Consider the following 12,610-nt stretch of genomic DNA (forward strand, 5'->3'; position numbering starts at 1 on the left):
TATTCCTCAATCTTTTATAGTTAATTTGCTTGATTTAAATTTTCAATTCCTTTAGCCAACTGAATAAATCAAATATTCATTACAAGATTTCATTAACACTTGTGACTCATGATCATTGGACTTTTCACTAAAATACCCACAAAGAAATACAATTTGATTTTTCGCCTAATGAATTAATAAAATGGAGTTAATTAAGAAATGCAATGCACTCCATCTTAATTTACAAAATAATGCAGCGTGGGCCAATTGATTTATGGATATGTTAGATATTGGATGGGCTAACTATTGTCATCCTCACTTAGCGAAGGTGGATCAGCAAAGTCCATATTTATATTTGCATAAAAGATTAAAATTTTGGTGTGTAATCAAAAGGGTAGAATTGTCAAACACTGTTCATATCAATAGGGATGACCACACTTTAGTTTTAAATCGGAACTGAACTAAAATCGAACCAATTAATATTGGCTCTAATTTTGATTCCGAAATCGTAGATTTTAGTTCGGTTCCGATTTGAAATCGTGAAAAACATATCATTAAGGAACTTTTAATTTATTTTTTTATAATTTTTTAAAGTAATTTTTAAAAAATTTTATTAAATTGGTTTAGTTTTTTCCAATAATAATAATAAATATTTGTTCAAGCTACAAATTAAAAAACTATTTTAAAAATTTTAAAATATATTATTTAATTGCGGTTCATAACTGGAATAGAACTGAAACTGGCGGTTCCAAAACCGTTTTAGAAACTATCTAAAAGCGGTTTAATTATGGTTCCACATTTTTTATAATTGGAACCGGTGATTTTAGAACTGTGGTCATGCCTGACAATGAATTTGGTAAGAATTATAAACTAATTAAGTTATAATTTTTTTTATTAAAATATGTAAAAATAATTATATCTCAGTATATTTTACAAGATTGCAAGAAGATTAACTACATGGTCCAGCATGATTGACATAATATATATTATGGCTTTTCCTACTATATAAAAACACTTATTTCTTTTTTTTTTTTTTTTTAGGAACAATCATCATTTATTTCCGATGAGTAACAAATATCTAGGGATTTCACCCCCTACAAAATGACGAGCAAAACAAAAACACTTATTTATGTACGGATACATAATTTACAATTTAATAACATGTGGTAAATAAATCTGTTATAACAGGTTGATTATCTCTTTTTTGTAAGTTATTTTCAAATATATTTTGTTTCAAAATTTTTTGGATAGACTATTCTTTTTAAATAGTACAAATTTATTCGTTCTTTCTTAATATAAAAGAAATGGTTCAATAACTTTTCTTTTTATAAAAAAAATATTATATGTTAAAAAAATAAAAAAAAAATTATAAGAAGAGCTATGAATTTCAAAAATCTATAAAAATAATAAAAATTCATATCATATTTCTAGTAACAAAAATTATAATTCACGTATAACTATATTTTTTTAGAGAATAACAGTATCTTTTAATTGATAATGATATAGAACTTTGAAATAATTTTGATGCCCAATTATATCTTAGTTTAAAATAATATAAATTTAATAATAACAATACTTAATATGAATCTAATTGTGAAAGGCAAATTGACATAAAATAAATTGTCAATACACGTTTTTTCCTAATATAATAATTATGAGTTACAAAATACTTTAGATTGTATTATTTTAATAGTGATAATATTAAATTATTTTTATTAATAGTTAGCTTATTATGATATTAAGGAGAAAAACAAATTAAATATTTTGTTGGATAGGAGAACAAATGTTTTATTTCGAGTCCTTAGAAGAAATATTAAGATTGAAAATTTTATTATATTTATAAAAATAAAAAAAAAATTGTTAATATATTATTTTTTAATTTACTATTAAAATATTGTTAACCTAATCTACAAGTAATAAGAATTCTTATTTTAATCAAATCTAACGGTTGATATAAAAAGTTATTGAAATCTAATGGTGTAAAAAGACTTCTTTATAGATACAAAATTTTTTTATTCTGTACTATAATTTTATCCATATTTTATATTAGAAATTGAATTTTAAACATGTTAATATTTATTACTGATAATTGATTTAAAAAAGAATTAAAAATAATCTAATCTATTCTTAATCAATGGCATAGAGCAATGGTTTTTATTAATAGAATAAGTATTTATGCTATTAGACGGTATAGTTTCAGATTGAAACTACAGCGTTTTAGGTTAGTTGCCCGGGACCATTCTATATTTTCATTTCAGATTCAGAATAATACTGCTCTTCGACAGAAATACTTCCGATTGCACAAATTAAAGAAGAAGAGGAAAATACTAATCGCCCAAGTTCAAGAAAAAGAAGAAGAAGAAGAAGAAGAAGATTAACAATACCATCAATTTCATAATCGTTGTTAGTACGCAATTTTCCTCTTTTCTAGTTTCTTATTATTAGTTGATAGAAAAACTTTACAAAGAATGGCTTGTAGACTGTCCACCAGATTATTAAACATATGCATAGCATCTTTTGGAAGAGCACGACAATTAGAAAGAGCAGAATCAGCCCTTATTGATGGTATAAGATTAGGGCTATCACCTGATGTTGTTACTTATAATTCTCTAATTGATGCTTACTCTCGTCTGGATAGCTTTGTTGCTGCATATTCAGTTCTTGGTAGAATGACACAAGCTGGTATAAACCCAGATGTTGTTACATACAATTCTTTGATAGCTGGTGCGGCTAGAAACTGCTTATTCTCGAAATCCAGTGAACTGTTTGATGAAATGCTCGAATTGGGTATTGTTCCTGATATTTGGACTTTTAATACTTTGATTCATTGCTTCTTTAAGTTAGGAAATCCTGAAGAAGCAACCCGGTTTTTTGAAGGTATTTTTTATCATGGTTTACTCCCATGTCCGACTACTTTTAATATTATGATTAATGGTCTTTGCATGAATGGTTATACGGATAATGCACTTAGGTGGCTTCGGGATTTACAAAGGAATGGGTTTGTTCCAGGACTGGTTACTTATAATATTCTTCTTAGTTGGTTCTGTAAAGCTGGGAGATTGGGGACAGCAAGGAGAATCCTTAAAGAGCTTGCAGCATCTGGTTATGCGCCAAATGCCGTAACTTATACTACGGTTTTGAAATTCTGCTTGAGATCTAGGAATTTTGAACAAGCGCTTGAGATATTGCAAGAGATGAGTGATAAAGGTTATACTTATGACGGCTTTGCATATTGCACTGTAGTAGGAGCTTTAGTCAAGATTGGTAGGATCAAAGAGGCAACTTATTATATGGAGAAGATGGTGAGAAGTGGTGTTGAGCATGATTTAGTTTCTTATAATACGCTACTTAATTTGTATTGTAAAGAAGGTAACGTGGAAGCTGTATATCAATTGCTTGGTGAAATACAAAAAGGAGGGTTAGAATGTGATGAGTATACACACACAATTTTGATAGATAATATGTGTAAGACAGGTAATATCCAGGGGGCACAACAGCATATGAAGGAGATGGGTCTACATTCGCACTTGGTTGCTTTAAATTCTGTGATTGATGGGTTGGGCAAAGCTGGTGAGATTGATCATGCTTTGAAAAAGTTTGAATCAATGGAGGCTGCGGATTCATTTACCTACTCTTCCTTAATCCACAATCTTTGCAAGGCTAGAAGGTTCCTTTGTGCATCCAAGCTCTTATTCTCTTGTTTAAAAAGTGGCATGAAAATGCTTCCATCAGTTAAGCGGGCTGTGATTGATGGTCTTCATTATTCTGGTTTCCATAAAGAAGCAAGGAACCTTAGATCAAAAATTCGATTGCTTGTGAAACTACATTGATGATTCCTCTGTACCCCTTTAGATGCAGTTTTGGAAGTCAAGATTTTTTTTACTCCTGAAAGTTCACTTAATCTGATTATCATTCTTTTTGAATTGAATCTTTCTGATTCTATAGGCATTTTTTCATTAATTTCCTCCATTCCATTTCGTAAAAAATCATTTGATTAGAAAGGATGGATGAAACACACTCAAAGAAGCTCTCTGCAATGTTGCTCACTGGAAGCTAGGTTAATTCTCACTTCTCTTTTTCTCACTTTATCAGTCGTATTACCAGAAGATGCAAATGGAGTGAATTTATTCCGAATCCTAATCCTAGATAGCATAAACTTGTAGGTTTTGATTTCTTACTCAGTGCATATTGGTAATCCATCTTCAAATTTCTCTCCTATTAGGTCTAATCTGGCTGCAAGGTGCGATTTTTCACTGTTTTCATCTCTATTTCTCTCATTTGTGGTGTGGATTTATTTGTTGAGCTTGTGAATGAGACTCAGTTTTGTCATAAAGAATATCTCCTTTTGTTGGTTGATGCAATTTCAAAAATCAGTCCTTATTGTGCCAAGTAAACTTGAAATTTGGTTATGAATGAAAAAGCACGCCCTATGCTTTTGTAAAATTCAAGAAAAAAGGAACTGATTTAATTCTTTCATAGTTAATACCACTTAATAATCCTTGTGAAACTTGGTTATGCAATCTTACTGCTCGACACCTTTTTTTTTGCATTTGCTTTCATGACTATATTAACATTGCAAAGAATCTTGGTTCCCGATGGGGATACTGGCTTTTGATCTTTTGCTAAGTGTTGAAGTAGTAGGGAATTGGCTAGTTGCTCACCATTTTGTCCAGAAAAATCTCCTAATTTTTATGGTCTTACTTTTTCTTTTGATCAAATCTTCTCTTCTCCTGGCTCTTATTGAATCCCTTGCTATTGAATCAGATAATTCTTTGGAAATGTCTTAATAAGCCCCTTCATGCCATTGTCGGCATAAAGGCTCTTTCTTTTGTATATAGATGTTAAAATGGTGATCAATGCAGTCGTTTGAAGAGTTTGAGGGCATTTTCCCAAAAAGGGGAAATAGCACTTCCAGTTGAACTAGTATTGTAGGTGAAGAGGCTTCATTAGAATCTAACTATGTGGCGGAACTATGTGGTCATGTAATGTGCCTAAGTATTGCTATTTTGAATGATTTGGATGTCAGACTTGCCATATTTGCTAACGCATCTTGATATTGTAGAGGCTTTCTTTAGGGCTCATGAGCATGTTTAATTGTTGTTCCTTGTGGTGGCCTTCCTTGCATGCCTCTCTGAGTATTTATTTTTAAACTTAGGTAAAGTACTTTTCTTGTGTCTTCTAATATTTATATGGACTTGAGAGGTATTTAGGTTCTTTTGTTAAGGTGTAGAACTACCACTGCACTTACTATTGTCAAGATATTTTGAAACTGTTCACATGATTAATTCATTTTGCATGACAAGAGTTTTTAATTTCTGTTGTCTTCTTTATGGGTACTTGGATTGTTTACATTTCAATGTTATAGGTTTTCACGAAATTTTACAAGTCGTTTTTTCAGCTTCAACAGCTATTCTAAGAAATCCTTTAGCATTGTATACTTTCGTCTTAAGTTTTTAAGATTATTGCATGACATTATTTAATTCCAATCCTAACCAAACCTCTGGTACATGGGATTGAAATACAGAAAGTCATAACATTCAATGATCTCTCAAAGCTTGGCTTTTAAGTTGTTTTTACCTCTTTTTTCTTAGTAGTGAGATGGAAGCAGGGCAATCTTTTGCTGCTGATTTAGCATGAGAAATTATGTAGATTGTGTTTTGCAAGTTCTGATTTCTGTGGGATATGGTTTCTGCACATTCTGGTTTTTGCATATCTGGTTTCTGCAGAATCTGCTCAGTGTATTTTTGTTGCAAATCTGCTTCTTGTTTTAGTTACTAAACCTTAATGAGATCACAAAAAAGTTTTGCAAGATGTCATCTCCTTTTCTCAATGATTTGGATCTCGTCAAGTTTCTTTGGCTTCATGGGTATTGCATTTTCAATTGTGTTGCTAGCTTAGTTTTTTTCTCTCCAAAGGTTTGTTGGTGTTATAAATTCTATAAATTAAACATAAATTAATATGGTTGTCTTAAATCCATTGTCCTTTACCATTTGTAAAATGTTGCTTTTACTTGATGGTTCTCAACTTTTTATCTTTTGTTATAGGTATGCAGGGAATTCAACCAAATTGGGAAACGGGTAGGGTTCTATGCCAAGGTCCAATAACATGTATTTATAGCACCTGTGAAGCATCAGGTCGGGGACATGGAAAGGGGGTTTAAGATCCTACCTCTCATTTGGCGCATCAGAACAAAATACTTCAATTGGTACTTCTACTATTCCTCTAGCAACTGAACAATTCAAAATTTGCCACCAGATGATATTCCAATTCCACCATAATTTGAGTTTATGTGAGATCATGATGTAAGAGAAATTGCTGCAGGTATTCACTAAATTGGAATAGATTTTGCTTGTTTGGTTGCTTCTAATTTAGATCAAGGCATGTGTAGGCTTTTGGAATGTTTTTGCTTTGCTGGTCTGTCTTCTTTAAGCATATGTGGTAAAAATTCTTCATCATGGTGAGATATGCCATTTTGACTTGCTGAAAAGTATGTGCAGCTAGTTTGCTTTCCATTTTCTTTGGTGTCCCTTTGTTTCCTTGAGTGTGAAAGCTATACCTTTTAGTAACAGTTGAATATGGAAGACCTCCATCAGAGGGCTGTGCCATTTCTATTAGGCAGAAGATAAAAATCAATAAAAAATGGTGATTGAGATGGATGTGTTCTATAATTTGGAGTGTAGGGCTATGATTAAAAAAAACATGCAACATAAAATGAGCATATCAAAGATACTGAAGTAGCCTGTTTATATTTTGAAGGCCCTTTCATCAGTGTCCATGACAATATAGAAATAGTCTGTGTATTTCACTTGTTTCATCTTAACATGTAACATCCGATGGACTGGCCTATTCCATAAGTAGGACTTTCAATTGATAGGCATGATTAACTGCAGATTTCCAATGATAAATTTCAACTGTCTAAATTGTGAAGCTTTAACCAAAACCTTTTGCAGGATTTCCTTGGGAAAAGGAAAAGAAGAAAAAGGAGAATACAAACACTATTAACGAGAAGAAAAAAGTGCAAGGGGGGAACCAAAAAACTAAGATGTGGGATTAGGAAATGGAGAAAAGATGAAAGTTACCTTTTAGAAGAATTGTTGTGTTGTCATTCTCAAGGCATCTTGGGAAAATTAGTCGTGATCCTAATATTTGTCCAGTGCAAGAGCATTTACATGGAAAGTGCCACAACTCCAGAGGAACCACATATGGGATGCTATCAAGGTAAATTCTTGAGCTGATGTATTTGGGTACATGCAAGATATGTAGAATCAATGGAGATGAAGATGCTCCTAATAAAGGATTTTTGCACTATTATTATTTATTTTTAAAGCTCTTCTTAACGTTATTTAATATCATAAGTTTAGTTGTTACTCTAATCATTAACCAACTGAAATTGAAGCTAAACGTTTCAAAATTGTGTTTATGCTTTGCATGTTGAATTCACGTTATAACTTCTTCTTTCATCATGCAGGTGTTGTGGGTTATTAACATGCACAAAAGTACCTTTACAATATAATGCCCTAAAGCTGAGGCCTGGACTTCAAACTTCATAATCTAGTCATGAATCTGACACATTAGGCGTTTGTAATAAATTTAGCTAATCTTGTTTGAAGAAGAGCAAAGAAATATAGTGATATTGTGTTATTATTTCCTGTGTAACCCATAATGTTATTTAAATAGTGAACTGAACAAATTTTGGCAATAAAAATTTTTTATTTTTCCAAATAACCAGTTTGGCAGTTTCATTAACTCAATGAATGGTAACAGTGAGGCTATTTTAAAGTAGGCTCCACATTCAAATTTTACCAATCTACAATACGTTTTTGGCTGTTAAAACAAAAATTCTTCATCATTTTGAATCAGTTCAATCAAATTGGCAAGTTATTTCGACCGAGTGTCCAACCAGACAGTAATCTAAATCATCAACCAAAGACAAAATGGAAGGCTTATTCCTCCTAAAGGCCATAAGGAAAGCTGGGTAGCAATTATAGCAATACTAATCCAACGGTGATAATTCTTTCTCCATGCCTGAATTGGATGCCCAACTTTACACCTAATCGCATTACTTGCAGGCAAATAGCTTTTGCTTTTCACCTACTAGTTGCTGTTTCTTCCAATCGGTTTCGCAAATCAAGTGGGAGTATTTTTGCCAGCAGATTTCTCAAGACTAGTCAAAACAAAACATTCCAGCACAAATGTAACAGAGGTTTCGCACAAAGTTCTCTTTCTTGATGAGATTTATTAACAGATTGGCAACATACATGATATGATAATGGACCTACCCTTGCAGGCTTACACAGACTGTGCATTGGAGCTCTAATTTGTCATCGGTAGGTTAACTCAAATATTTAAAATCAATGAAATTTCACTCAAATGGTGCTTTACAAGACCTTAAACTAAAAACGCACATTTTCTTTTTCCCATATTTGAGTAAACCTTAAAGTGAAGGTTCTACATTTCAGCTGCAAAATCAATTTTTTCACCTGGCAATTGGTACAAGAAAGATATTATGCAACTCTTGGGACAGGAATACTTTCTACAGCTGGTAATGTCACTGAGCGCAACAACTCCAAGGAGAAAACAAGCCCCAGAAAATGAGAAAGGATGGTGTTTGCTGATGCCTGTATGATAGAAATAAGATAATCAGAATAAAAACAATCATGTAACTTGTATCAGACCATGCATCCCCACTTAAAACTGTATAAAGAAATTTTCCCAAGAACTTAGGATGATATGGGGATATACATAGTTACATACATCACAATACATTAGCAACCACTCCACAAATTTTTATTTTTCATCGAAATTCCATTTTGGAGGTTCCTACGCTTGCCATTTTTGTCTATTAAGCTCTTAATTTTTGCTGTTTCACATGAAGGATTCTCTTATGGAAAAAAATAAAATTTGGGAATTTTTTTAACAAGTTGCTAAAAACTCGCACCCTTTCAAAAAATTGCAGCATTTAACAGATAAAACTGGAAAGTTTAGGAGCATAAAAATCAATTGTTCCTTTTATGTAGCTTCAATAATTTACGAGCATAAGTTTCTGAACAGCAATTTATGAATTTCTCATCAATATTACTTTTACCATAAAATAAGTCGTCAATGTGGAACAATAGATATTCAGAAACTTCATGAACAAAACATGATTTGTTCAAGAGTCCAGGAGTCCAAAGATGCTTTTTCCTTTATTTATTCGTATAGTAACAATATTGATGACATCACTTATATCACAAAATAACTTATCGCTTGTTTTTCCAATGTCTCTGTAACAAGTTATCATCCTTGTTGCCTCAATGCTTTGGACACAATTTCTGAACCTTCCAACTGTTTGACAGTCCATTATATTATTTAACCAAAACTAATTGCCTGGTTATATGTTTAATCTGTATTTCTTGCACAAGTAAAATATTATGTGCAATAAGGTACATTTGGCTTTTCATAATTTCTTGCCATATTTAGAGGATCATTCACAATCCATAACTACTTCAAAAGTCCATTATTGACCCAACAGAGATGCATTGAGGTAAATCAAAAAGGGAGCAACAGAGGTCTACTCAATTTTCATATTGAATGACTGATATAAATCAGAAAAGAAACAACATTCAAGTGTTTTAACAACAGTGGCTAATTAGGAAAGGCAGTTTTATCAATTTTGGCGAGTCAAGATCCTTTTATTTTCTTTGTGATTTCCTTTGTACAACATTATTTTGAGAGGTTATTCTTATCAACTCCATTTCACAAAGGCAGCCATTTCTTCTATTCGACACGACATGATTTTAGAAAAGCACAAAAGAAATCCCTCCTTTTCTTTTAACAATAAAAGATTCTTCCCACTCTCTCAGATATGAAAATTGACAAATGAGTAGTACCAAGGATGAAGGTAAAGGAAACACTTAGAATGTAAGCACTGTTATAAAATATGTCCGATTTAATTTATTCTTTTTTTTTTCTTAATTTACTTGTTTTAGTTGTCTATGAACTTGACTGATAAATTTAACAGATCCAATTTGACATTTAGAACAAGAAACACCAAGATTTCTTAATATGGCTTTTCTTATGATCTTATTGTGGGAAGTTTGCACTTGGGAATTGGATAAGTTAATCTTCAATAGAGATTTGCAATAAGAAAATGAGAATATGATTTGTACCTGCACCAAAAATACGTCCAATGCAAGGACTGGACTGTAACCAGGGGAAATTCCCTGGTAATAAGGATTTGCAGAAGAAGTAAGAGCCTTTGCAACCAATAATCCCACTGTTGCTTGCATACCGAGAATAGCAGCTCCCATTCCCAACAAATTCACTACTATGCCATTTTTCAAGCTCTTCACCACATCAGCACGAGGAGGTGCCTGCAATCACAAACAATTAATGGAATCTAAAGCACATGAGAAATATCATATAAGAGGTATGTAAAAGCATTTCAGTCGTGACAAAGGAAAATTGTTTGTTGCAATTTTGAAGTTTAAGGCAGCATGGTAACAAAGACAAAGACCTTGATGATGGCACTTAAAAAGGAACATGCAGAATTTTAGCAAGGGTCAGTCACTATACAAAATGACCTGTTAGGCGCATATGCAATTGGAGTGGTGAATTTATTCTTTTCTAGCATTAACATTTGAGAAACCAAAGCGTACATGAAGGTCGGGAAGAGGATGTGTATAGTAGGAGCTCACCATCTCATAGTTTTGACCTTTCACACTTAAAGAATTTCTTTCTAAAAAACGGATATTATCTTAGTTGCATGATCCAATGAAATTCATAACATAGAAGAGAAAAAATAGGGACACCCTCAGCTCAAATACAATTTAAAAGTCACTTCAAGAAGACACTCAGCAATCAGGAGTCCATAGTCATTAGCAAGACTTAACAAAGGAAAACAGCATCCTTGTAAAGACCAAAAATGGTTCAGTGATTGTTCATTCATCACTCTTCTCCCTTCACAAGACAATATATCAGTGACTATACTTGCACAATTTGATGTTCCTTTAATGGTCCAACAAATGTTGTGCCTCAATTTTGTGTGAAGCCATTTAGTTTCTGAGGTCAAGTCAGCACTTTGTACCAAACTTTCACAAATGACTGCAAGAAAAATGAACCTCTCATTGTACATTAATGGACCTTGTCCAACCTATTGCCCATTTTGTTCGTTTACACAAAATTGCACAAGTGTAAACAATAAAAGCTTAATAGCTATGCATATAAAAGAATATTTGGAATAGCTATGACTCAACCCATTTTCAAATGATTTTTAATTCAACTAAGGCTGTACCGACTTAAATTGTCAGAACTATTTTACTTGATAGATTATTGAAGATGTTTACTAAAAGGTCACAAATTCACTAAAGGATTAACAAGACATAAAAATTTATTTGCTAAATCAAACTATTGACAGGTAGAGAGCATATTAGATTTCCTTTCAGCAATATAATTACACAAGTGAAACTCAGAACTTAAAACACAAGGACTAAAAAAGAATTCTATCTATTCCAATCACTTCAAAATTCTCTAACTTGTTCGGTGTACATGAATTCCATGAAATGATTATGGCATAATCATTAATTCCACAGAATTGATCATGCTTGAACCGAATCCTATCAAATTGATAGAATTTGCAATGACCTATAAAACTTTGATTTAATTAAAAGTGTTGACTTTGCAAATAAACTCTGTATTATTAGTTAGAACCAAACTTGAGAATTCACTTACAAAATGAATCTCATCAATGGAATTTATTTAAAAATGAAACGAATTCCTCATTCATTCAATCCAAACATTTTGTTGTACATTAAGCGTTATAGAGTTTTATGCAAATAATCAAATTAAATAAACTACCAAATGCGAAAATCATTATTCTACAATAATTCAAATTACAATACCTTTGAAGGGTCATTAGCAGTTTTCCGGAGCTTATCAGAAAGCCGAATATACCCAAATGACCAGAAAACTGAAATAAATGCAGCTGCGATCCCACCAGCAGTGGCATAGAAAGTGGGAGGGGAAGAGATTTTCCCAGTGACTACAACAGAAAACGAAAGAATAACAGCTGCTACAACTGTACATACCAGTTGCCCCCAAAACCCTAAACTGCCAAGCCTCTTAAAATACCTCGACGTACTTTCTAATCTCTTCGCTACCTACACGTAACAAAAAAAAAAAAAAAAAAAATCAAAACCTAAACAAAATAATTAAAAAACAAATCCTTCAGATAGAGAGAGAAGAAAAGGACCTGAGCTAGCTTGGCCTTCTCAACGTCGTCGTTTGAGGGAGTGAAAGATGGAGAAAGTGGAGAAGAAGGAGAAGAAGCGTTTGTTTTAGTAAAGGAGAGATTCGAATCCCTGCTTTTAAGAGGATCATAAGACAATGAAGCGCAAGGGTATGAGACTGATTGCTTTAATTTGAGTTTTTGCCAACAGTTAGGAGAATTGAGTGGTTGGAGAGTTGTTTGCCGGTGTCGGTGTAGGAGAGGAAGTGGCGGACAGAGTGTTAAAGCCGTCGCAGCTGCCGCTGAACGACCGGCCGGCAGAAGTAGCGTCTGCATAGCTAAAGATTAGTGTTAAGTAAAGCAGTGAAGTCTGATGATCGTGAAGCTTCCTTGAAGTTGATGACTTGATTTGCTGTGTTGCTTGGG

General features: G+C 32.7%; 2 protein-coding genes across 7 annotated transcripts; one reads left to right on the forward strand and one right to left on the reverse strand.

Moving 5' to 3' along the window:
- Window positions 1-2,229: 2,229 nt before the first annotated feature.
- Window positions 2,230-7,707, forward strand: LOC105637028 (Pentatricopeptide repeat (PPR-like) superfamily protein). 6 transcript variants are annotated; one of them, XM_020680617.3, is made up of 5 exons: window positions 2,230-4,036; window positions 4,143-4,219; window positions 6,024-6,300; window positions 6,930-7,197; window positions 7,448-7,707. In XM_020680617.3, the coding sequence occupies exon 1, from the start codon at window positions 2,448-2,450 to the stop codon at window positions 3,807-3,809; it is 1,362 nt and encodes a 453-aa protein (XP_020536276.1). In that variant the 5' UTR covers window positions 2,230-2,447; the 3' UTR covers window positions 3,810-4,036; window positions 4,143-4,219; window positions 6,024-6,300; window positions 6,930-7,197; window positions 7,448-7,707. The 6 variants fall into 6 exon arrangements, with proteins under 6 accessions (XP_020536276.1, XP_089578854.1, XP_089578853.1 ...); XM_089722728.1 differs by having other exon boundaries at window positions 2,230-4,219; XM_089722727.1 differs by having other exon boundaries at window positions 4,143-6,300.
- A 476-nt stretch (window positions 7,708-8,183) lies between these two features.
- On the reverse strand, window positions 8,184-12,610 carry TIC21 (translocon at inner membrane of chloroplasts 21). Its single transcript, XM_012220421.3, has 4 exons — window positions 12,209-12,610; window positions 11,859-12,116; window positions 10,128-10,331; window positions 8,184-8,597 (listed from the first exon to the last, which is right to left on the reverse strand). The coding sequence occupies exons 1-4, from the start codon at window positions 12,518-12,520 to the stop codon at window positions 8,484-8,486; spliced, it is 888 nt and encodes a 295-aa protein (XP_012075811.1). The 5' UTR covers window positions 12,521-12,610; the 3' UTR covers window positions 8,184-8,483.

Source organism: Jatropha curcas, chromosome 6 (genome assembly GCF_041381405.1).
Source record: "Jatropha curcas cultivar XTBG-Jc1 chromosome 6, XTBG_Jcur_1.0, whole genome shotgun sequence".
Taxonomy (NCBI): Eukaryota; Viridiplantae; Streptophyta; class Magnoliopsida; order Malpighiales; family Euphorbiaceae; genus Jatropha; species Jatropha curcas.